The following is a 25,642-nucleotide window of genomic DNA, read 5'->3' as shown; positions in this document are numbered from 1 at the left end:
CAAGTTACCTAGGTATGTCCCCTTTAAAGCAAATTCATCAAGCTGAACAAGCTATAGGATTTGTTTGCTTTTCTCTTTGTACATATTTCAATAAAAATTATATTTTAAAAAGAAAAAAAATACCATGGCAAACAAGGGAAATGTGATATTTAAACATTAAAGTAACTAAATGGAATGTGTACTACAATTCTGACTATGTGAAAAAGTATATATGAGAGGACAAGAATAAAAGGTGAACATTGTTCAGATGTTAGTAATAGGATAATGGGTGGGATACTAAAGATGTCAAAGTACCCAACATGCCTATAGACTCTCCAAAGGGAAAATTTTCTAAGCAGTCATTGTTGGCACCATATCACCCTCCTTTCTTCTCAACCCACCCTTACTCACAAGCATAGCTGCTTAGACTAAGAATAGACCCCCTGATCTGACCTGAGGGTAGCCAATAGTCCATGAGGTAGTTTGGTATGAAAAACCTGCCCAAAAAGAGAGATGCTGCACCAGGAATTTGAATTTAAAAATTTCAGAGAAAACAGGGCACTTAGTAATGAAAACTTCAACACAATATATGTAGAAAGAAAGGCCATAGTGTGAGATATGAACAATGAAGAGATGAGGAGCCATAAGCAAGCTGCGGTTACAAGTTCACCAATCCAAAGAGTAAGGAGAAGTTATAAGCTAGAGAAAAGAAAGAGAGGTAAAAAATCTGGCTGATGTCTGGAACAGAGTGAGAAGCCAATAAAAAGAGCTTCACTGAGTGCAGTATTAGAACTTGGCTCTGCCATTTAGCAGCTGTAACCTTAGGTAAGTCCCTTACCTCTTTGTGCCTTTATTGGCTCATCTGTCTAAAGGGAAGCCCTAAATTACTGGGTGTTGTAAGGCCTAAATGAATAAATTAACAGTGCTGGGCACATAGAAAACACTTTAGAAATCTTATTAGTATCATATTCATCATCATTATCCACAAGCTCCTGCTGCTAGGGTTCCTGAAACTTCCTTGAACCAAAATGCTCTCTGGTTACTGTACCTCTCTACCTGTTCCAGATGGATTATGGTCCTGATCCTTGGAGTTCCATTACGGGACATTTTCTTTATTGTCCTAAGTATCCTTTCAATAATACTATCATTTAAAGTGTAAATTGATTTAATAAAAGAACATTGACAAACAGATTTATTAGATTACTATTAGAGAAAAATTTTATCATCACTAGAAATAGATGTAACCCAACTCCAAGTTGCTTACTCAAGAAAAACATTAAGAAAATCAATGAATTAGAATGTGTCCATGAAAACAATTCTTGATGTCCTCAATCTGAAAACACTGCCCAAAAAAACCCTTCCTGACAATCACTTTACTGGCTTTCTCTTTATCAGTTAAGTATATGATTCTGTTTTTTTCCATATTGTTCGTAACTTGGGTTATCTTTTGTTTTTCTTGAATTTCTTCATATGTTTGTCCCATCTCACCTATTAGAAGATGAACTCCAGAGAACAGGGACTTGCCTCTTCCATTCCTTTTGTGATGGCTGTGGTGTTCAAAGCAGGAGATTTCAAATAAGATGATATAGATGCCAGGGTCAAGCCCCAACTCTCTCACTTCCTATATGTCTATTTGGATAGGTCACTAAACCTGTCTCAGACTCCATGTAATTTTTCTATAAAAAGAAGATGATATTTATCTGATTTCAAAGTCCATGTGATTTTTCACTCTGCTTCTCTGACTCTGATGGATGGCATTCATTAAGAATTTTATAGTTCTATCGTCAGGCACATGCATTACAGCTCACATTCAAACCTAAAATCACCACATGGAGAGTGATAAAATAACAACTGCTAATGTTAAATGGTGGGGGCTATGTAATCTGGATTCGTGGAGGGCATTTACCTTTAACAGTTTATCTCTAAAGCAGTAGTTAGAATTAGCTACCAAATAACGTATTTCATCATTTATCATAAATATCATAGTCTGTCCCCCACCATGCTCCCCAGCAAAGTAAGTCCATTAATCTCAAGTGACTCATCACAACTTGTTGGCAGACTGAGCTTTTACCTGGCCACAGAAGAACGTGGCTTTATATTTATAGCTCTGACATGCATATGATTTAAAGCAAAAATTTCATCTGGTTTCACTTGTGATTTCAGCTTAAAATTCCTTTTCTTTCTTTTATTCCTCCAAAAATTTATGACAAAGAGCATAAATTAAACAAAAACCTTTGCAGGTCACATTATTAACTTCTTTTGCAGAATCATATTAATATCATCATCATCATGTTTTCTACAAATAACCAAATAAAATATTCAGGATTCTAATTAGTATATCTGAACAAAACAGAACATTAAAAGCAAAAACAAGTTCACTTACTTGACATTTCTGACGCAACTGTCGTAGTTCTTTTATAACTGGGGCTAGAGCTGACTTCTTTTCAGAAACCAGTGAATTCAGTTTTTTTACCTGTCATTTAAACAAAATACATGACATCTAAAAAAAGAATTCAAAGGAACAAAAATACTACATACATAAAGATATTTATTACAGTGTTATATACAAGAGTAAAAAAAAACTATAAATTACTTCAATGCCAAACATTGGGGGAGTGGTTTATAAAATCATTTCTCAGTAAGATAAATACCACTTAACCATTCAAAATGTCAATTATTCAGACTGCAAACCATTATGAGAAAATATTTATAATCTAACATTGAATGATTAAAATAAATTATAAAATTGCCTATATACAACTACAATGATGTTGTATTATGTAAAAAATAGATAATTATGTAGGTTACATATACATAAACATGGATGAAATGATATTCAAAATAATAACCTGCATGGCATAAGTAATGACCAATCAGAATGGATACCAGCCATAGAGAGGAAACAAGACAGGGTCTTAGAGGCCTCTGCAGTGCCAGAAGTTAATTTGTTTAGCAGTTAGATTGTGGTGAGATCCAGAGGGCTCTGAGCAAGTAACCAGTGTGGGCAAGACATGCAGAGGTAGGTACTCTGAGAGTCTGGGGCAGCAGTTATTTATCAATAAGTACAGAAATATTTCAATATTTTAATGCCCGATGAAGCTTACCAGTGCATTCTAGCTGAATAGCAGCTCTGAATATGGAAAGTTACTAAGGATATACACAAAATAATTTTGTTAGGGTAATATGATCTATGAAAACTTTTTTTTTACATATTTCTTTAATGTTACTTAACTTTTTAAAAATTAAGGTATCATTGATATACACACTTATAAAGGATTCACATAAAAAGCATTGTGGTTATGAAAGTTTCTGTGATATGACTGCCCTTGCACTGTTCACCATGTAAGAACTTATTACTATGTAAGAACTTGTTCACCATGTAAGAACTTGTTTGTTATGATTCAGAAGATTGGAGACTGTTGAGAATTAGGCTTGGGGTTGATTAATGACTGTGCATTGAGTCCCCTATACAGAATTTTATTGTTGTTAACAACCATTTGATCAATAAATATGAGAGATGCCCTCTCAAAAAAAAAAAAAAAGGATTTCACTTCATGCTCTAAATAAAAAGTGAGAAACTGTAAAAAAAACAACAACAACATTGTGGCTACTACATTCACCCATATTATCAAGACCCCCTCATACCCCACTGAAGTCACTGTCCATCAGTGTAGTAATATGCCAGAGTCACTACTTGTCTTTTCTGTGCTACACTGTCTTCCCCATAACCCCCCACACATCATGTGTACTAATCATAGTACACATCTCAATCTCCTTTTCCCTCCCTCTCCACCTGCCACCCCCTCCCCTTTGGTAACTGCTACTCACTTCTTGGAGTCTGTGAGTCTGCTACTGTTTTGTTTTCTCAGTTTTACTTCGTTGTTATACTCCAGAAATGAGGGAAATCATTTGGTACTTGTCTTTCTCCGCCTGGCTTATTTTATTGAGCATAATACCCTCTAGCTCCATCCATGTTGTTGCAAATGGTAGTATTTGTTTTCTTCTTATGGCAGAATAGCATTACATTGTGTATATGTACCACATCTTCTTTATCCATTCATCTACTGATGGACACTTAGGTTGCTTCCATATATCTTGGCTATTGTAAATAGGGCTGCGATAAACATAGGGGTGCATATGTCTTTTTGAATCTGTGATCTTGTTTTCTTCAGGTAAATTCCTAGGAGTGGAATTCCTGGATCAAATGGTATTTCTGTTTTTAGTTTTTTGAGGAACCTCCATATTACTTTCCATAATGGCTGAACTAATTTACATTCCCACCAACAATGTAGGAGGGTTTTCCTTTTTCCACATCCTCGCCAACATTTGTTGTTGTTTGTCGTTTGGATGGTGGCCATCCTAACTGGTGTGAGGTGATATCTCATTGCGGTTTTAATTTGCATTTCCCTGATGATTAGCGGTGTGGAGCATCTTTTCATGTGCCTGTTGGCCATCTGAATTTCTTCTTTGGAGAAGTGTCTGTTCAGTTCCTCTGCCCATTTTTTAATCTGGTTATTTGCTTTTTGAGTGTTGAGGCATGTGAGTTCTTTATATATTTTGGATGTTAACCCCTTATTGAATATGTCATTTACAAATATATTCTCCCATACTGTAGGATGCCTTTTCGATTTACTGATGGTGTTCTTTGCTGTACAGAAACTTCTTAGTTTGATGTAGTCCATTAGTTCATTTTTGCTTTGTTTCCCTTTCCCAAGGAGATGCATTCAGGAAACTGTTGCTCATGTTTATATTCAAGAGAGTTTTGCCTATGTTTCCTTTATTTTATTTTATTTTTTATTTTGGTATCATTAATCTACAATTACAGAAAGAATATTATGTTTACTAGGTTCCCCCCTTCACCAAGTCCCCCCCAAATACCCCTTCACAGTCACTGTCCATCTGCGTAGTAAGATGCTGTAAAATCACTACTTGTTTTCTCTGTGTTGCAGAGCGCTCCCCGTGCCACCCGTGCACTATACATGCTAATCATAATGCCTTCTTTCCTTTTCCCCACCCTTATCCCTCCCTTCCCACCCATCCTCCCCAGTCCCTTTCCCTTTGGTAACTATTACTCCATTCTTGGGTTCTGTGATTCTGCTGCTCTTTTGTTCCTTCAGTTTTCCTTTGGTCTTCTACTCCACATATGAGTGAAATCATTTGGTAATTGTCCTTCTCCTTCTGGCTTATTTCACTGAGCATAATACCCTCTAGCTCCATCCATGTTGTTGCGAATAGCAGGATTTGTTTTCTTCTTATGGCTGAATAATATTCCATTGTGTATATGTACCACATCTTCTTTATCCATTCATCTACTGATGGACACTTAGGTTGCTTCCATATCTTGGCTATTGTAAATAGTGCAGCGATAAACATAGGGGTGCATCTGTCTTCTTCAAACTGGAGAGCTGCATTCTTAGGATAAATTCCTAGGAGTGGAATTCCTGGATCAAATGGTATTTCTATTTTGAGCATTCTGAACAACCTCCATACTGCTTTCCACAATGGTTGAACAAATTTACATTCCCACCAGCAGTGTAGGAGGGTTCCCCTTTCTCCATATCCTCGCCAGCATTTGTTGTTGTTTGTCTTTTGGATGGTGGCCATCCTAACTGGTGTGAGGTGATATCTCATTGTGGTTTTAATTTGCATTTCTCTGATGACAAGCGATGTGGAGCATCTTTTCATGTGCCTGTTGGCCATCTGAATTTCTTCTTTAGAGAACTGTCTATTCAGCTCCTCTGCCCATTTTTTGATTAGCTTATTTGCTTTTTGTTTGTTGAGCCATGTGAGCTCTTTATATATTTTGGATGTCAATCCTTTATCGGATCTGTCATTTATGAATATGTTCTCCCATACTATAGGGTACCTTTTTGTTCTATTGATGGTATCCTTTGCTGTACAAAAGCTTTTTAGTTTGATATAGTCCCACTTGTTCATTTTTGCCTTTGTTTCCCTTGCCCGGGGAGATATGTTTATGAAGAAGTCACTCATGTTTATGTTCATGAGAATTCTGCCTATGTTTTTTTCTAAGAGTTTTATGGTTAATGACTTACATTCAGATCTTTGGTCCATTTTGAATTTACTTTTGTTTATGGGGTTAGACAGTGATCCAGTTTCATTTTCTTACATGTAGCTGTCCAGTTTTGCCAGCACCATCTGTTGATGAGACTGTTGATATCCCCATTGTATGTCCATGGCTCCTATATTGTATACTAATTGAGCATATACGTTTGGGTTAATGTCTGAAGTCTCTATTCTGTTCCACTGGTCTGTGGCTCTGTTCTTGTGCCAGTACCAAATTGTCTTGATTACTGTGGCTTTGTAGTAGAGCTTGAAGTTGGGGAGCGAGATCCCCCCCACTTTATTCTTCCTTCTCAGGATTGCTTTGGCTATTCAGGGTCTTTGGCGGTTCCATATGAATTTTTGAACTATTTGTTCCAGTTCATTGAAGAATGCTCTTGGTAATTTGACAGGGATTGCATCGAATCTGTATATTGCTTTGGGCAGGATGGCCATTTTGACGATATTAATTCTTACTAGCCAAGAGCATGGGATGAGTTTCCATTTGTTAATGACCTCTTTAATTTCTCTTAAGAGTGTCTTGTAGTTTTCAGCATATAGGTCTTTCACTTCCTTGGTTAGGTTTATTCCTAGGTATTTTATTCTTTTGGATGCTATTGTGAAAGGAATTGTTTTCCTGATTTCTCTTTCTATTAGTTCATTGTTAGTGTATAGGAAAGCCAAAGATTTCTGTATGTTAATTTTGTATCTTGCAACTTTGCTGTATTCTGATATTAGTTCTAGTAGTTTTGCAGTGGAGTCTTTAGGGTTTTTTATGTACAATATTGTATCGTCTGCAAATAGTGACAGTCTGACTTCTTTACCAATCTGGATTCCTTGTATTTCTTTGTTTTGTCTGATTGCCATGGCTAGGACCTCCAGTACTATGTTGAATAACAGTGAGGAGAGTGGGCATCCCTGTCTTGTTTCCGATCTCAGAGGAAAAGCTTTCAGCCTCTCACTGTTCAGTATGATGTTAGCTGTGGGTTTATCATATATGGCCTTTATTATGTTGAGGTACTTGCCCTCTATGCCCGTTTTGTTGAGAGTTTTTATCATGAATGGAAGTTGAATTTTGTAGAATGCTTTTTCAGCATCTATGGAGATGATCATGTGGTTTTTGTCCTTCTTTTTGTTCATGTGGTGGATGATGTTGATGGATTTTCGAATGTTGTACCATCCTTGCATCCCTGGGATGAATCCCACTTGGTCATGGTGTATGATCCTCTTGGTGTATTTTTGAATTCGGTTTGCTAATATTTTGTTGAGTATTTTTACATCTATGTTCATCGGGGATATTGGTCTATAGTTTTCTTTTTTGGTGGGGTCTTTGCCTGGTTTTGGTATTAGAGTGATGTTGGCTTCATAGAATGAGTTTGGGAGTATTCCCTCCTCTTCTATTTTTTGGAAAACTTTAAGGAGCATGGGTATTATATCTTCTCTGTATGTCTGATAAAATTAGGAGGTAAATCCATCTGGCCCGTGGGTTTTGTTCTTGGGTAGTTTTTTGATTACCGCTTCAATTTCTTTGCTCGTAATTGGTTTGTTTAACTTTTGTGTTTCTTCCTTGGTCAGTCTTGGAAGGTTGTATTTTCTAGGAAGTTGTCCATTTCTCCTAGGTTTTCCAGCTTGTTAGCATATAGGTTTTCATAGTCTAATAATTCTTTGTATTTCTGTGGGGTCCGTCGTGATTTTTCCTTTCTCGTTTCTGGTTCTGTTGATGTGTGTTGACTCTTTTTCTCTTAATAAGTCTGGCTAGAGGCTTATATATTTTGCTTATTTTCTCAAAGAACCAGCTCTTGGTTTCATTGATTTTTTTCTATTGTTTTATTCTTCTCAATTTTATTTATTACTTCTCTGATCTTTATTATGTCCCTCTGTCTGCTGACCTTAGGCCTCATTTGTTCTTCTTCGTCCAATTTCGATAATTGTGACATTAAGACTATTCATTTGGGATTGTTCTTCCTTCTTTAAATATGCCTGGATTGCTATATACTTTCCTCTTAAGACTGCTTCTGCTACGTCCCACGAAAGTTGGGGCTTTGTCTTGTTGTTGTCATTTGTTTCCATATATTGCTGGATCTCCATTTTAATTTGGTCGTTGATCCATTGATTATTTAGGACCTTGTTGTTAAGACTCCATGTGTTTGAGGTGAGTCACTTGTCAGCATCATATAGATTGGTCTTGCTTTTTTACTCATTCTATTACTCTGTGTCTTTTGATTGGTACATTCAGTCCATTTACATTTAGGGTGATTATTGAAAGATATGTACTTATTGTCATTACAGGCTTTAGATTCGTGGTTACCAAAGGCTCAAGGTTAGCTTGTTTACTACCTTGCTGTCTATCTTAACTCGCTTATTGAGCTATTATAAACACAGCCTGATGATTATTTCTATCCCTTCCTATTCCTCCTCCTCCATTCTTCATATGTTGGGTGTTTTGTTCTGTCCTCTTTTGTGCTCCCATGTAGAGCAGTTCCTCTAAGATACCCTGTAGAGGTGGTTTGTGGGAGGCAAATTCCCTCAACTTTTGCTTGTCTAGGAATTGTTTAATCCCTCCTTCATATTTAAATGATAATCGTGCTGGATACAGTATCCTTGGTTCAAGGCCCTTCTGTTTCATTGCATTAAATATATCATGCCATTCTCTTCTCGCCTGTAAGGTTTCTGTTGAGAAGTCTGATGATAGCCTGAGTTTCCTTTGTAGGTGACCTTTTTTCTCTCTCTGGCTGCGTTTAATACTCTGTCCTTGCCCTTGATCTTTGCCATTTTAATTATTATGTGTCTTGGTGTTGTCCTCTTTGAGTCCCGTCTCTCGGGAGTTCTGTGTGCTTCCGTAGTCTGAGCAACTATTTCCTCCCCCAGTTTGGGGAAGTTCTCAGCAATAATTTTTCAAAGACACTTTCTATCCCTTTTTCTCTCTCTTCTCCATCTGGTACCCCTATAATGCGGATATTGTTCCTTTGGATTGGTCACACAGTTCTCTTAGTATTGTTTCATTCCTGGAGATCCTTTTATCTCTCTCTGCATCAGCTTCTATGCGTTCCTGTTCTCTAGTTTCTATTCCATCAATGGCCTCTTGCATCTTATCCATTCTGCTTACAAATCCTTCCAGAGTTTGTTTCACTTCTGTAATCTCTCTTGGGACATCTGTAATCCCCTTCCAGATGTCTGTAATCTCCCTCTGGACTTCATCCCTTAGCTCTTGCATATTTCTCTGTACCTCTGTCATCATGTTTATGATTTTTATTTTGAATTCTTTTTCAGGGAGACTGGTTAGGTCTGCCTCTGCAGATCCTTTCTCAGGTGTAACTATCTTGGACTGGACCAGATTTTTTTGCCTTTTCATGGTGATAGCAGTGGCTGTAGGCAGGTTGCGGGTCTGTCAACTGGGAGAAGAAAGTCCTTTCCTGGTTGTTGGATGTCTTGCCCTTCTCCGCTGCCTGTGACGGTTATCTGCACTCCTGGAGCAGCCAGCGGGTTAGTCCCCTAAGCTGCTGTGGGCGGGCTGTCCGTCAGAGCAGCGCGGAGCCCTGTGGGGAGTGGCAGGCATGCCAGGTGCGCTCCTCCACGCTAGCGGCGACCCTGCCGGGCAGCTGTGTACCAGCAGCAGCCTTTGGATTTGGCCTGGGCGGCTGTGCATTGGGCTGGGATTCTGGTTGGCTGCTGGGAGTGTGCCTGCTCCCTCTGGCTCTGCTGCAGGTGTGCGCGGAGCTCTTCCACGCAGGCTTCTACCGGGCTCTGGCTTCACTGCTGCCAGTGTGTGCGAGCCGCGCCCGGGCTGTGCAATTGCACCACTGCGGGCTAGCACAAGCCTCTCCTCTGGTGCACGGGTCTGCTCTCGGTTCCTTCCCGCCCTGCTGTCCCCAGCGTGTGCTGCCACTCTCCTGCTACTGGGCCCGTGTGTCGGGGTCTGCACCAGTTGGAGGAATGACTGGCAAGCTGCTTAGTGCTTTGAGGTGCTTCAGAGCTGCACTGCCTCCGTTTAGGGTGCCTAAGTTTCCCCGGTATTCCCAGCTGCCAGGACCACTTTGTCCAGCTATGGGGTCCCTGTCCCTTTAAGTCTTGCAGAAAGCACTCACTTTTCTTTTGTCTCAGGGGTGCCAGTTACAGGGACCTGCCCACAGGTTTTGTTTTTCCATTTCTCTAATATCCAGCACCCTGTGCGCCTTGTATCTGCGTTTCGGATGCAGATTTCTAGAGCTGGTTGTTTAGCAGTCCTGGGCTTTCACTCCCTCCCTGTTGTGACTCCTTTCTTCCCACCAGGTTTTGAGGTGGGGGAACGTTCGGGTCCCACCTGGCAGCGGCTTGTATCTTACCCCCTTCGTGTGATGCTGAGTTTTCGCAGATGTAGATGTATCCTGGCTGTTGTACTGCATCCACTGGTGTCTCTTTTAGGAATAGTTGTATTTATTGTATTTTCATAAATATATATGTTTTGGGGAGGAGATTTCCACTGCACTACTCACGCCGCCATCTTCCTGTCTATGTTTTCTTTTAAGAGTTTTATGGTTTCAGGTCTTTTATCCATTTCGAGTTTACTTTTGTATATGGAGTTAGGTAGTAATCCAGTTTCATTCTCTTACATGTAGCTGTTCAGTTTTGCCAACACTGGTTGTTGAAGAGGCTATTATTTCCCCATTGTATATCCATGGCTCCTTTATTGTATATTAATTGACCATGTATGTGTGGGTTTATATCTGGACTCTCTATTCTGTTCCATTGATCTATGGGTCTGTTCTTGTGCCAGTACCAAATTGTCTTGATTACTGTGGCTTTGTAGTAGAGCTTGAAGTCAGGAAACATAATCTCCCCAGCTTTATTCTTTCTTCTCAGGATTGCTTTGGCTATTCGGGGTCTTTTGTGGTTCATATCAATTTTAGAACTATTTGCTCTAGTTCGTTGAAGAAAGCTGTTGGTATTTTTATAAGGATTGCATTGAATCTGTAGATAGCTTTAGGCAGGATGGCCATTTTGACAATATTTATTTTTCCTATCCATGAGCACAGGATGTGTTTCCATTTATTGGTATCTTCTTTAATTTCTCTCATGAGTGTCTTGTAGTTTTCAGAGTATAGGTTTTTGACTTCCTTTGTTAGGTTTATTCCTAGATTTCTAATTTCTCTTTCTGCTAGTTCATCATTAGTATATAGGAATTCAACAGATTTCTGTGTATTAATTTTGTATCCTGCAACTTTGCTGAATTCAGATATTAGATCTAGTAGTTTTGGAGTGGATTCTTTAGGGTTTTTTTGTGTACAATATCTGTCATCTGCAAAGAGTGACAATTTAACTTCTTTACAAGTCTGGATGCCTTTTATTTCTTTGTATTGTCTGATTGCCATGGCAAGGACCTCCAGAACTATGTTGAATAAAAGTGGAGAGTGTGGGCATCCTTGTCTTGTTCCTGATCTTAACGTAAAAGCTTTCAGTTTCTCACTGTTAAGTATAATGTTGGCTGTGGGTTTTTCACATATGGCCTTTATTATGTTGAGGTACTTGCCCTCTCTACCCATTTTGTTGAGAGTTTTTATCATGAATGGGTGTTGAATTTTGTGCAAATGCTTTTTCATCATCTATGGAGATGATCATGTGGTTTTTGTCCTTTTTCTTGATGTGGTGATGATGTTGATGGATTTTCTAATATTGTATCATCCCTGGAATAAATCCTACTTGATCAAGATGGATGGTCTTTTTGATGTATTTTTTAATTTGGTTGGCTAATTTTTTGTTGAGTATTTTTGCATCTATGTTCATGATGGATATTGGTCTGTAATTTTCTTTTTTTGTGGTGTCTTTGCCTGGTTTTGGTATTAGAGTGATGCTGGCCTCATAGAAGGAGTTTGGAAGTGTTCTCTCCCTTCTACTTTTTGGAAAACTTTAAGGAGGATGGGTATTAGGTCTTCACTAAATGTTTGATAAAATCTAGCAGTGAAGCCATCTGGTCTAGGCATTTTGTTCTTAGGTAGTTCTTTGATTACCAATTCAATTTTGTTGCTGATAATTGGTCTGTTCATATTTTCTATTTCTTTCTGGGTCAGTCTTGGAAGGTTGTATTTTTGTAGAAAGTTGTCTAATTCTTCTAGGTTATCCAATTTGTTCCATATAATTTTTCATAGTATTCTCTCATAATTCTTTGTATTTCTGTAGTGTTAGTGTTCATAGTGATTTTTTCTTTCTCATTTCTGATTCTCTGTATGTGTGTAGACTCTACTTTTTTCTTGGTAAGTCTGGCTATGGATTTATCTATTCTGTTTATTTTCTTGAAGAACCAGCTCCTGGTTTCATTGATTTTTTTCTCTAGTTTTATTCTTCTCGATTTCATTTATTTCTGATCTAATCTTTATTATTGTGTCCCTCCTAATGACTTTGGGCTTCATTTATTCTTCTTTTTCTAGTTTTGTTAATTTGAGTTTAGACTTTTCATATGGGATTGTTCTTCTTTCTTGAGGTAGGCCTGTATTACAATATACTTCTCTCTTAGCACAGCCTTCACTGTGTCCCACAGATTTTTTTGCAGAGTTGAGTTATTGTTATCATTTGTCTCCATATATTGCTTGATTTCTGTTTTTATTTGGTCATTGATCCATTGATTATTTAGGAGCATGTTGTTAAGCCTCCAGGTGTTTGTGGGCTTTTTTGTTTTCTTTGCACAATTTATTTCTAGTTTTATACTTTTGTGATCTGAGAAGCTGGTTGGTACAATTCCAATCTTTCTGAATTTACTGAGGCTCTTTTTGTGGCCTTGTATGTGATCTATTCTGGAAAATGTTCCATGTGCACTTGAGAAAAATGTGTATCCTGCTGCTTTTGTGTGGAGTTTTCTGTAGATGTCTGTTAGGTCCATCTGTTTTAATGTGTTGTTGAGTGCCTCTGTGTCCTTACTTATTTTCTGTCTGGTTGATCTGTCCTTTGGAGTGAGTGGTGTGTTGGTCTCCTAAAATGAATGCATTGCATTCTATTTCCCCCTTTAATTCTGTTTCACATATGTTTCCCCCTTTAATTCTGTTTCACATATGTTTAATATTTGTTTCACATATGTATGTGTTCCTGTGTTAGGTGCATATATATTTATAATGGTTATAACGTCCTGTTGGTCTGACCCCTGTATCATTATGTAATGTCCTTCTTTGTCTCTTGTTAATTTCTTTGTTCTGAAGTCTATTTTGTCTGATACAAGTACAGCAACTCCTGCTTTTTTCTCCCTATTATTTGCATGAAATATGTTTTTCTATTCCTTCACTTTAAGACTGTGTATGTCTTTGGGTTTGAAGTGAGGTGAGTGTCTTGTGGGCAGCATATAGATGGGTCTTCTTTTTTCATCCATTCTGCCACTTTATGTCTTTTGGTTGGTGCATTCAGCCCATTTACATTTAGGGTGATTATCGATAGGTATTTACTTACTGCCATTGCAGGCTTTAGATTAATGTTTACCAAAGGTTCAGGGGTAACTTCCTTACTATCTAACAGTCTTATTTAACTCACTTAACATGCTATTGCAAACACAATCTAAATGTTCTTTTTTTTTTCCTCCCTTGTTTTCCTTCTCCATTCTTTATATATTAGGTGTCATATTCTGTACTCTTTGTCTATTCCTTACCTGTTGCTCTTTCAGGATTTGATGTATTTGCCATATTTTCATATTATATGTGATTTTGGGAGGAGGTTTCTGTCTCACCTCTCATGCCACCATCTTTAATCCTCTCTCAATGTTACTTTACTTTTACACAGTTTCAAAACCACAGAATCCATAAACTATTACAAGTTGAACATCTTCACTAGAATGTATAGATAGAGGAAAGAGTAAAAGTAAACAGTATGCAGAAATGAAAATGTGGATGTTACACTGAAAACAGAACAAACATGAGAACAGCTGCGTTCTAGCTGCACAGTAAGACAAAACTTAAAAAAAAGTGTAATCACCATTTCAGACATGTCATCCAGTGTTCGTCGTTTCATTTCATCGACTTCGGTCTTCAATGCAGATACCCTTTCTAGCTCTTCCTGGGTGTAACTATATCCAGATATGCCCTTTTTATCCTCAATAGTTTGCTAAAAGTAAAGAATAAAAATAGGTACCAAAAATAAGGTTAATGAAATGAATGTCAAAACCTCAGTGATTCCTTAAGAAGCATACAGACTTAATACATACCAATTAAGTTATAAATAAATTAGTTTGTAATCCTAAAGGACAATTTTTATTGACTTCAACAAAAATTACATACCTTTATATGTTATAAACTTCCACTAAATTTTACTATAGTATCTTCTAGTGCATAGGAAGTATTTCTATTTTTAGACTTTAGAATAATGCTAAATACTGTACTTGGTACAGAATATAAACTAAGATGCACTCAGTAAGTATTTGGTGAATAAATGGATTCCCAGTGATCAATTATACTTGCATTCACTCACTCATCTAATATTTATTATATACCTAAATGTGACACCACAACTTTAGATAACAGATATACAGCAGTGAACAAAAGAGGAACAAAAATCCCCCCTAGCCCATACCCCCACAGTGCTGACTTCTAGTGAGAGTAAACAAGTAATATATAGACAAGTAAAATATATGTGGTGTAAGGAGAGAGTGGGGTTGAAATCTTAAATAACAGGGTGGTTAGAGATGGTCTTCCTGAGAGGATGACATCTGAGCAAAGACCTGAAGGAAGTAAGGGAGAAACCACACAGACACCCAGGGGATCAGCAAGTACAAAAGACATGAGGCAGGAAGCATATGTGGCCTTTTCAAGAAATAACTAGCAAACCAGTGTAGCTGAAAACGGGGTGAGAACGAGGTGGGGGGAAGGAGGGATCATACAGCACTCAGCTGGTTTGCTGGGACAGTCTCAGTTTATATTTACTGTACTTTGCATTCTCAGAAGTGTCCTAGTTTAGATGATAAAATATATTGTTACCCTATTTTTAGGTCAATGAAAGAGCTTGGACTTTCAAAAATGAGATGGGAGGCTTGTTGGATGGTTCACAGTAAAGGAATTTTTTTTTTAAATGATCACTTTAACATCTGTGCTGAGATCAAACTATAGAGGGAAATGGTGGCAGGTGGCAGGGAAGCCAGTTAGATGACTATTCCAATAATTCAAGTTAGAGATGAGGGTAGAGTGAATCAAGTGGTGGTGGTAAAGGTAATGAGAAGTGGTTCTCTGTATATTTTGCATATAGCTTTAACAAGATACTATGACAGATTAGATGTGGGGTGTGAGGGAATGTGAGACATAAAACATGACTCTAAGGTTTCTGCTTTGAAGTACTGAGAGGATGGAGCTGCCATTTGTTGAGATGAAGAAGACTCAGGAAGACCAAGTTTGAGGGAGTGGTGAAGATTAGAAGTTTAGTTTTGGACATGAAATTTGAAATGTCTAGTAGATATCCAATAGAGAGGTAAAGATGTTACGTGTATAAGATTGGAATTCGAGGAGAAATCTAGGCTGGAGATATAAATTTGTGAGTTGTCTGCATAAAGAATGTCTTTAAAGCCATGAAACAGGATAAGATCACCAAGGGAATAAGGGTAGAGAAGAGATCCAAGGGCTAAGTCTGGGGAATTACAACATTTAGACCTTGGAGAAATGAGAAGAAGTCAGCCATGGAGTAATAACACAAGTGTTCTTAAGGAAGAAGAACCAGGAGACTGTAATAATTTTACAGCAAGCGGCTGTGATCTACTATGTCAAATACTGCTAGTAGGTCAAACAGGACAAAGACTAAGAATTGGCCACTGAATTTAGCAATATGAATGACTTTGACAAGAGAACTTTCGGTGAAATGGTAGGTATGAAAACCTAACTGGAGAGGGTTCAAAAGAGGAAGGAAGAACCAAAAGGAAAGAAAGACAAGGAGAGAGGGAATGGAAGAAGAGTTGGAATTTGGGGCTGCCAATAAGACTGGGACTCCTAAGAAAGGAGTAGAGGGAACAACAGAGTATTAGCCAAAAATTCTGTATGCAGTTTCCTCTCCAGGCATTACCAAATCCTAAGCTGTGCACAAGCAGAGTAAGACTCCAAGAAACCAGGTAGAAATCAGCACATACTGAAGAGGTAGCAAGGATTTCAAGATCTTATAATGCTAGGGAGATAGAAATTCAAGACTTGTCAAAGTATATTGGTATATCCCAATGTCCCAGGTTATCGGCTGAAACCCAGAAGGGCAGCTCCTTGGGAGTAAGGGCTATAACCTAGGAGTAAAAGCTAGGCCCTAGGAATAAGGACTACTTCCTAGGAGTAAAGTCTGCTATAGGTATAAGGGCTGCATCTTAGGAGTAAGAGAAACCTGGAAAAAAGCAGCTCTAACAAACAGGAACAAGGTGGTCTACAAGAAAAAAAATAGCATGGGATCTCTCTCACTAATGTTCATCTAGCTACTGCCCATTGCCAAAGGTCTGACGTGGCAGCATCAGAAGCCAATCCTGAGCTCTGGGTATGGAATCATACCTTGAAGAAGCCAATCATCTTTCCTCCCTGAAGAGGGCAACATGTTCTGGGTAAGGGTTTGCTTTTCTTACCCACAGTGCTTCAGCCAGTACTACTGTCCAAGGGCTTGGAGTGTCTGGAATTCCACATAATATCATCTCAGACCAAGGGACCTACTTTATGGCAAAGGTATGGTGGTGGCACATCAATGTGGGATTCAGTCATGGTATCACACACCACACCACCCAGAAAGCTAATGGCCTGACAGAATAGTAGAAGGGCCTCAAGAAGGTACAGCTAAGGTGCCAGCTTGGAATTGATAGCCTATGAGGATGAGTTCTATTCTTCAGGATAGAGTGTACATCTTAAACCAATGCCCACTATATAGTGCTGTGTTCCAGACAGACAGAATACATCATTCATCAGAATTCCTATTTATACACTTAGGGAATTATGCTTCCCTTCTTGACAACTTTAGGCTCTGTAGGTACAGATATTCTGGGTTCCAGGGTGGGTATGCTCCCATCAGGAGGCACTTTAAGAGGCGTCTGAACTTAATGCTCTGACTACCATCACTTGGGCTCCTCATGCTCATAGATGAGGAAGCAAAGAAAAGAGTTATTATATTGGCAGGACATCATAAGGCTGTACAGGTGCTGCTATATAATGGGGGCAAACAGGTGTATGTCTGGCACTCAGGTGATCTATTAGGGCATTATCTTGGTACTCCCATGCCCAGTTTTAACAGTAAATGGGTAAGTACAGCAATAACCATAGCCTTCTGAGGGCATGGTTACTAGAGTCTCACACCTCTCAAAGAGGAGGAACTGGGTCATCCCACTGAGTAAGTCATCTAGACCAGTGGAGGTACTAGCCACCAGTGAGGGAAATCTCAAATGGATAGTAAAGAAAGGAGAAGCTGAATATCACTTCTGTCCTTGGGACCAAATGTAGTAATGAGAATTTTAATTTGTCCCACTAACCCTCCTCCTATAAGTTTTCCGAGAAACAGTAACCAACCAGAACCATGTAGAAGCTATACCTGGAATGGAGTGAATTTATATAAGAAAAACAAGTGCAAGAGGTGGATTGTAGTGGATGTTCTATGTGTCCCACTCAGACCTTATCTGCAAGCTTCTACTATAAGTATTAACTGCTATTGGCTCATAGTTGCCCCCTTCTTTAGAGAATGCCCTTAGCCCAATGGGAGCTGCCTGATAGGAGGTTACATTCCACCACAGCCAATGGCTGACTGATATGGGAGTATAAAAAGCCAGACTCTTTGCCTCAAGGCTGAATCAACAACATGGTGCAACTTGTGCTCCCAAGTTCCTCATGAGATCAAAATGAAGCTGTGTCTATGTCCTTGCTTAGCCTTTTTCTGCTGCCCTCTCTACTTCCCTCACTCTTCTTCTGAAGGCACTTCCTCTCTTAATAAATCACTTGTACAAAGTATTCCCTTCTCATGCTCTGCTTCTAGGCACTCTAACTTGAGAAAAATATGAAGAAAAAACTGACGGAACTAAATGGAGAAACAGACAAATTAATAATCAGAGTCAGAGATTTTAATACACTTCTCTCAATAACTGATGCAACAAGCCAACAAAAATATCAATAGGAATATAGAAGATTTGAATATCATGGTTAACATACTTGACTGAATTGAAATATATAGAACACCATCCCCAACTGCAGAATATACATTCTTCTCAAATGTGAATGGAACAATTGTCAAAATAGACCATTTGCTGGGCCATAATGCAACACTCAACAAGTTTCAAAGGACTGAAATCAGAGTATGATCTCTGGTCACAGCAGAAATAAGCTAAAAAACAGTAACAGAAAGGTAAGTAGAAAATCCCCAAATGTTTGGTTTTACATAATAATCCATGGGTAAAAGAAATCACAATGGAAATTGGAAAATATTTTGAAGTGAACAATAATGCAGGTACTACATATGAATTTTTAAAGTAGCACCATTGGAATCTGTGTTTGATGCAGAGTAAATTTTGAATCTTAAGTTCTTTAGAAGAAAACAATATTCAACAACATGAGTTAGAAAAGTTCATAGTGTCAGCTAACCACAACTGGTTGAAACCTCATTTATCTCCACGAGATTATTGCTAGCTGGTAAATAATTTCCCATGGGTGAAAAAAAAAAAAGCCAAACCAAGAAAACTAAGAGGAACTGGCACCCACAATGAGAATAGCCTTCCTATTAGAGGGACTGCTCTGGGTTTAACTCTTTTCTGATAACCAAGACACACATATGTAAGGAACAAGCCTGCAGGCAAACTTCCATATAACACCTTCCCTGGATATTTCTTTCCAAACTCCACGAAAGTAGCTGCTTAGAAATTTATGCCCAACAAGCAATGATAAATAAGTATTTTAGTCATTCTCTTGGTGATAATTTTGCTCATATTAACCAGCTAACCAAAACAAAACCTACATGGAATTCATATTCTATTAATTACCCCCAAATTAGCACATATAATTTAGTGCTTACTGCTATATTAAAAATAAACTAATCAGCTTATACAACATCTCTCTAATTTATCAGAGAAAATTATTAATTTTATAGTTTTTCCAGTAAAAACAATGACCTCAGTATAAAGTTATAACCCATAAATCTCCTGGCATTTGTATTTCTAGCACTCCAAGATAATATTGTACTACCAGTTGATGTTGAATATTCTCATGACGTTGCTTAAGAAGTTCTTCTGTCCTCTGCAAGACACCAAATTCAGCTTTAAATTCAGCTATTATCTGATGCTTCTTTTTGAAAACTGTACTCTTGCTTCGAAGTTTACTGACATATTGTTTGAACTGTGAAAGAACACAATATGGAATACAGTTAGTAGAAAATTTGCTAAATATATAATGTCAGTGTATTAGAAAAATTTTAGTCCCTACTGTCCAATATGTCTGTCAAAAGGATATAATAAAAACTTTGTTTTATTAGAAAACTTGGAAAGACTAATTGCTCAATTAAAATACTTTGTGTATGTTTTTATTTTGGGGACCCATCTAAGTATTATAAATCTTTCTGTAAAAGCTGTTCATTTGGGCTTACAGATAAGGATTAGGAAAGCAGAAACTCAACCCTATAAAACTAAGAAGGTTAAAAAAAAGTAGGACAAGTAGTGGCTCTATAGTATCTTACTATGCTGATGGTCAGTAATTGTAATGGGGTATGTGGTGGGGACTTGATAATGGGGGAATCCAGTAACCACAATTTTGCTCATGTGATTGTATATTAATGATACCATAAAAAAAAGGTAGGAGGCCAATTCTGCTGTGGTCTTACTGTAATATACATACAAAATATACATAATACCTACAAACTATGTATTGTACTAGTTTGGTAGCGTTGGATCTACTGGGATTAATATAGTCAACCAGAAAAGGCAACAACTGTAACTACTATTTATCAGTTAAGAAATGTACTGTGACCATATACCCCAAGAAGCATTTGAGACATTGGAATGAAACTTATCCCAAATATAAAAAAGTTAAGAATATTCCAACTTAGTGGAAAGTCACAGTTGCCTAATTCAGCTATTTACCTACTAATTAATATTATAACCTCTCTAATGAAAAGACCCATTATTAATACCAACTAGAGTTTGAAAAAGCAAATGAAATAAATAGTACTTAAAAGAATTCATTGATTAGTACTATTTATTAACCATTATGTACTATATGTAACTATTACTAACTATTACGTACTGTGCCAGACACTGAGAATATAACTCTAAACAAGATACCCACAGATCCTGCCTTCATCAAGCTTAAGGAATAGTGGGGAAAACAAACACTGAATTTATGTTTACAACCACTGTGAACATTATGAAGAAGGAAAGGGGCTGTGAGTTTAAATTAACCTGGATTGGGATGAAAGTAGGAAAGGTGGGAATTGGGATTTAGGGGAGGTGGATTATGGCAAGCTTCTCAAAAATATTATATTTAAGCCAAGACTGAAGATGTAGGAGTGAGTTAAAGGAAGGAGGAAGAGGCAGAGACCATTCCAGAAAGAGATAGTAGGTGTAAAGATCCTGAGGCACTGTCTCATTTAAAGTATTGCTTGAAATGAAAAGCAAATACCAGAAGAAATTTCTGGCATTTCTGAAACAGAACATAATATTGAAAAAGAAATTTCCTCTTATGTACTGTTAGTAATAATTTTCAGATTTTTTACTAAGTGGCTTTTTTTTGCTCTACTCTTTTATTAACTACATGACAAAGAAAAAATCTTATATTGGTTTCAAATAGACTACACAGTGGTTCAACAGAGGTGTTTTCCTTCTGAAGTACTTTGTTCATTCCTTAATATACACAGTCCTTAAAAAAGTAAGATTAAAACTTCTTCACATAAAAATAACCTTCTAATTCCTAGTTTAGACATCTTTTAAAATGACTCAAATTTTGAAAGAAATGAAGAGCACATTGTGTTTTAGAGGAAGGAAGTTCAAAATATTTTTCTACCCATGATTAACTTAGTTTTAATATTAAGGAATCCAGCCCACACACAGCAAATTATCAATGGCTGGATTACAGAAACAGTTTAAAATTTTAAGTCAAACGAGTATACCTAGAGTCTAATAACTTGCAATTTTTCCTTTTAAAGAATAAGTGTGTAAGCCTGACATAACCATAGACTCAGAATCCCTAGAGTAAGTATATGTTCCATTAAAAGTGTCCTGGGCAAAGTGCCCAAAATGAAACCAACCCTGTTCATCTGTTATCTTCTGTATTATCTAGGCCAATTTTCCCCTTCCATATCTTGCTGTGCTCCAGAACTATTTTTAAAAGCTCAAAGCTATAAATGTTTTTGGTGAAAGAACAAACCCACCAATTACTCAATGTGCTCTATGCTGATTGGTTATTATTTGACTTGCATTGGACAAAACACCTAGGGGAAGGGTAGTCAGGGTCAGCTCAATGACAATTCCATACAAAATTAAGCAATAGGTGGCTTTTAAGGCACTCCAAGGGCTCTACCCCAAATGAATTAGAGGAAAGAAAACACGTTATCAATGTTTTTCTTCCATTGGAAATGTATCCAATCATTTGGATTTTAGGTTGTTTCTGAATTTTCAAATTACATATATAAAAAAAACCATGATGAATATACTGAAGCTAAATCTTCAGACATATTCTTAATAGTTTGTATAGGACATAGTTCTAGAAATGGTCAGAAGGTAACAGAGTTTTTATACATTCTGCCAAATTGACCTCCAAAGGCTGTTTATAGTACTTTTTATAATTGCCAATTTGTAAAGCAAAATAGTATCTGACCTTTTATTTGCATTTCTTTATTAGGGAACTTTACTTTTTGACATGTTCATTGTATAACTGTGTTTTTTTTTTTAATGACCTGCTGTGTTTCGCCCATTTTTTTATTGGAGCCTTTAACTTTTTCTTGTGGTTCTGTAAGAGTGACTCTCGAACTTCTTGGTCTCAGGAATCCTTTATATATTTTTAAAATTATTGTAGACCTCAAAAGGATTTTGTTTATGTGGACTGCTGGCATGGCAAACTTGAGGGAAAAGAAAAGAATTCTTTCTTCTTCTTATTAACGGAGCCCTTATTTCCTAACATACAAAAATCAATTCCAACTGGATTATTGACATAAATGAAAAGAACTAAAAAATCTTTTAGAATATAGGTCTATATCACTACGATTTTGAGATAGGAAAGGATTTGTTAAACAAGACCCACAAAAAAAGCACAAACCAAAAATACATGATTGGGAAACTTAACTTTGCTAAAATTAAGAACTTCTGTTCATCAAAATATGTATTAAGAATATAAATCACAAGTTGGGAGAAACACATTTACAACACATTAAACCAATAAAGAAATAAGAGAAAGGCAAATAATTTGATAGAAAAATGGATAAAATACTTAACGAATAATTCATAAAAAAGAAAACCCAAAATGGTCAATAAACATATTAAAAGATGTTCAACCTCTACTAGTAGTCAAATTAGTAATGCAAGTTAAAACTAGAGTAAGATACCATTTTAATACCCACCCAATTAGCAAACATAAAAATTCCTTTAATACTAAGTGTTGGTAAAGTGGTGGTGGAAGTGGAACACTTAACACCACTGAGAGTGGGGAATACATAACTTAGAACAATAGTTTGGAAAACAAATTGGCTTATCTAGTATTTATGTCATCACCCTATTTCCCACCAACTCCATTCCCACAAAGAGGAGGGCTTCTCAAATTTATTTATGGTGATGAACCTGTTTTTAAAATTTCTAATCGCTGTAGACTGGATACTTTAATAAAATAATAAAATGTTTAGGGAACATCAAATTACTATAAATGTTTCTAAATGATTCCTCTCAACTTTACAAGGTCCTGGATTAGTAACTAATAATTTATGGACTGGAGCTGGTCTCCAGACCACACTGAGCAGTACTGCTCCAGAGCAGAGCTTCCTAAATGGGGCATGCTCCAGTGCTCATGTGGCACAAATACTATGGGCATGCCAATGTATTAATCCACTCAGATTTTCAGTGGCTGGGCAAGATATCATAAAGAACTTCCAGGCCAGTTCTAAGCAGCCTTGTCCTTTTACCTCAGTAAGATAAACAAGGATCGTTTTCTTTAAGTGTCATATGTGGAAAAAGTTAGGAAACACTGCCCTGGAGAAACTCTTGCTCACGATCACTGAGAGACATGCATAAGAATGTTGACAGAAACACTGCAATGGCAAAAACTGGAAGCCACAATAAATTGTTGTATATTCATATGATACATATATACAGTGATAATAAACAATTAACAGGTTCAAGAAATAATACAGAGCAAAAGAAGCAAGTTACAGAATATTCATAATATGCTCCCATTAGTTTTGCTTAGGAAAACTAAGGAATATTGTTTAGGGATACAAATGTGTGATCGAAGAGTAAATAAAAGTCAGAGAGTTATAAATACCTAACTTAAGATGGTAGTTACCTCAGAGAGGGTGGAAACTGGATGGGATAAGGGAAAGGGACACAAGGAACTTCAAAGGTTATTTTTTTAAAAAGCTGAGAGGTAAGTATATATATGTTCATGATCTCACTATTCTTTATTCCTCACATATTACATACACATACATATATATTTATCTCATATATACATAAACACTTTCACCTACTCTTATTTGACACATTTAAAAAAATCAAACATTTTGAAAAGTACATAAACATTAAAGGATCAATCTAGAAGGCCCCAAATCTAACAAATGAATTCCAGAAGAACATAACTTTTTAAAAAGAGTAGAAATAACACGAGAAAATTTCCCTGAACTGAAGGACATGAGATCCCAATGAAAGCAAAAAGTAGTTATATTAAGCCCATAATCTTAAAATTTTAGAAAATCAGAGGTAAAGAAAGGATCCCCCAAATTTCAAGAGGTAATATAACCACAATAATAACAATGAAAAGTCACATCAAAGGACTAGGAATCAGAACAGCCTCAGAAAGCAACAACAGATGCTAGAAAAAAACAGAACAATGCCCTCAAAATTATCAGGGAAAAAGATTTTCAACCATAATTCATTATCCAAATTATCAAACAATCTTATATGAGAATGGAATAAAGAGAGTTTCAAGCCAGCAAGATTCTCAAAAATTATCTGCCAAATCTCCCTTTTCAGAAACACTCTCTATTACAACAAGGAATAAACCAAGAAAGAGAAGACTTGCAATGTAGAAAACAGGGCATCCAAAACAGAAGAGTGGTAAGAGAAATTTCCAGGATGATGACTATAATTACAATTGTACAGCAAGCTTAGAAATTAATCTTCCCATACTAGGGCAGAAGAATGAAAAGAGCTCCAGAAAGAATGAAACCAAAGTTTAAAAAATGTAATTAACAGATTACTGTGTATGAACATATACCATATTAAGAGAAATTGTACAGTTCTATAGGAAGATCTGAAACTGAATGAGTGACAGGTACAGAAAAAACTAACCAAACAAAAGCAAACAAAAAATGAGGTCACTTTTAATTAAAACAAACAAACAACAAAAGTGTACAAGATCTGTAATCATCATATACTATGTGGCTCAACTGTAAGCAAAATGTTAATACAATCATCATCATGAATATACTAAACAATGATTTTATAAAAATTGTAATTATATTGGGAGGCTATAGAAAAAAGAAAGGATGGGTAAGGGGGGTAGATAGGGAGTGGGGAGTGTAGTGTTAAATCCTCATTTTCTACGATAGTAGGTCCAAAATTGAAAAAAAAATCAAGAAATTTCATCATAAACATGTTACTTAGGAATACAGAGGTAAATACCAGAAGAAACAACTGAAAGCATTAAGAGTGGTTGCCTCAAGGAAGCATGACTTGGGAGTGTGGAGGAGGATCATTATTTTCATTATAAAGTCTGTAGATCTAAAAAATTATAATTAAATTAAAAAACAGCCCACCCCAAAAAAGCCCATCACAAACAAAAACCTAACAGCTGATATATTTTATTTTGAATAAACTGAGTAATAAAGATTAAATTTACTTAGAATTCTGTTATTATAATTTATATGAGCAAAAATGCACAAATAATTTCATTTATAACTTAGTCATGAAAGGTCCTAGGACCAGTATAACAGGGCTACAGAAGCAGTTCAGAGTTAAAATCTTCAGCTTTGGTGTCAGAGAAATGTAATTTCAAATCCTGGCTCCACCACCTAGTGACCTTGTGCAAATAAATTTTTGTCTTTATATATCAATTTTTTCAACTAAAAAAATATAAAGGAGATAACAATATTTATCTCAGAGTGATATGAAAATGTAAGTCAGTCAGCTTAATACCTAGCATAACATTCAATAAATAGGAACTATCATTGTTATGATTAATTATGCTATAATGAGTTAACAAAAAAACAAATTCTTGACCTAAATATTTGCAATTATTAATAATCAAAATTGCTACCATTTAGTAGCCAATTCTTGAATATACTTTATAACTGTGTAAAGGATTTTTATAACCTTTGAGGAGGAAAACATATAATGTTAAACATTATAAAATGAACAATTCTTTGTCTAAAATAAAAGGTAGTTTTAAAATAAGATCTATAAAATGTACTAAAATTCTCTAAGAAATCAGATAATGGATAATGATTAATAATGTCTGCCACTCTGTTTAGATTCAGT

General features: G+C 36.6%; 1 protein-coding gene and 1 long non-coding RNA gene across 25 annotated transcripts in view; one reads left to right on the top strand and one right to left on the bottom strand.

Moving 5' to 3' along the window:
• Positions 1 to 19,267, top strand: part of LOC118971672 (uncharacterized) — an 87,305-nt gene extending 68,038 nt beyond the window's left edge. For 2 of the 4 annotated variants that reach the window (XR_012125626.1, XR_012125623.1), the window contains exon 3: positions 17,956 to 19,144. This is a non-coding gene — a long non-coding RNA (uncharacterized lncRNA). Of the gene's footprint in view, positions 1 to 17,955 lie in introns of all 4 variants that reach the window. The other 2 variants (XR_012125625.1, XR_012125624.1) reach the window with 2 other exon arrangements.
• IFT81 (intraflagellar transport 81) overlaps positions 1 to 25,642 on the bottom strand; it is a 252,692-nt gene that overhangs the window by 74,648 nt on the left and 152,402 nt on the right. For 20 of the 21 annotated variants that reach the window (XM_073222918.1, XM_073222915.1, XM_073222920.1 and 17 more), the window contains 3 exons: positions 19,155 to 19,304; positions 13,966 to 14,094; positions 2,363 to 2,452 (listed from right to left, as the gene is read on the bottom strand). In XM_073222918.1, the coding sequence (XP_073079019.1) occupies positions 2,363 to 2,452; positions 13,966 to 14,094; positions 19,155 to 19,304 (369 nt within the window). The remainder of the gene's footprint in view (positions 1 to 2,362; positions 2,453 to 13,965; positions 14,095 to 19,154; positions 19,305 to 25,642) is intronic. The other variant, XM_073222928.1, reaches the window with a different exon arrangement.

The sequence above is a fragment of the Manis javanica genome, chromosome 15, assembly GCF_040802235.1.
Source record: "Manis javanica isolate MJ-LG chromosome 15, MJ_LKY, whole genome shotgun sequence".
Lineage (NCBI taxonomy): Eukaryota > Metazoa > Chordata > Mammalia > Pholidota > Manidae > Manis > Manis javanica.
The sequence above is the reverse complement of the archived record's forward strand: the minus strand, read 5'-3'. Positions and strand labels throughout refer to the sequence as shown.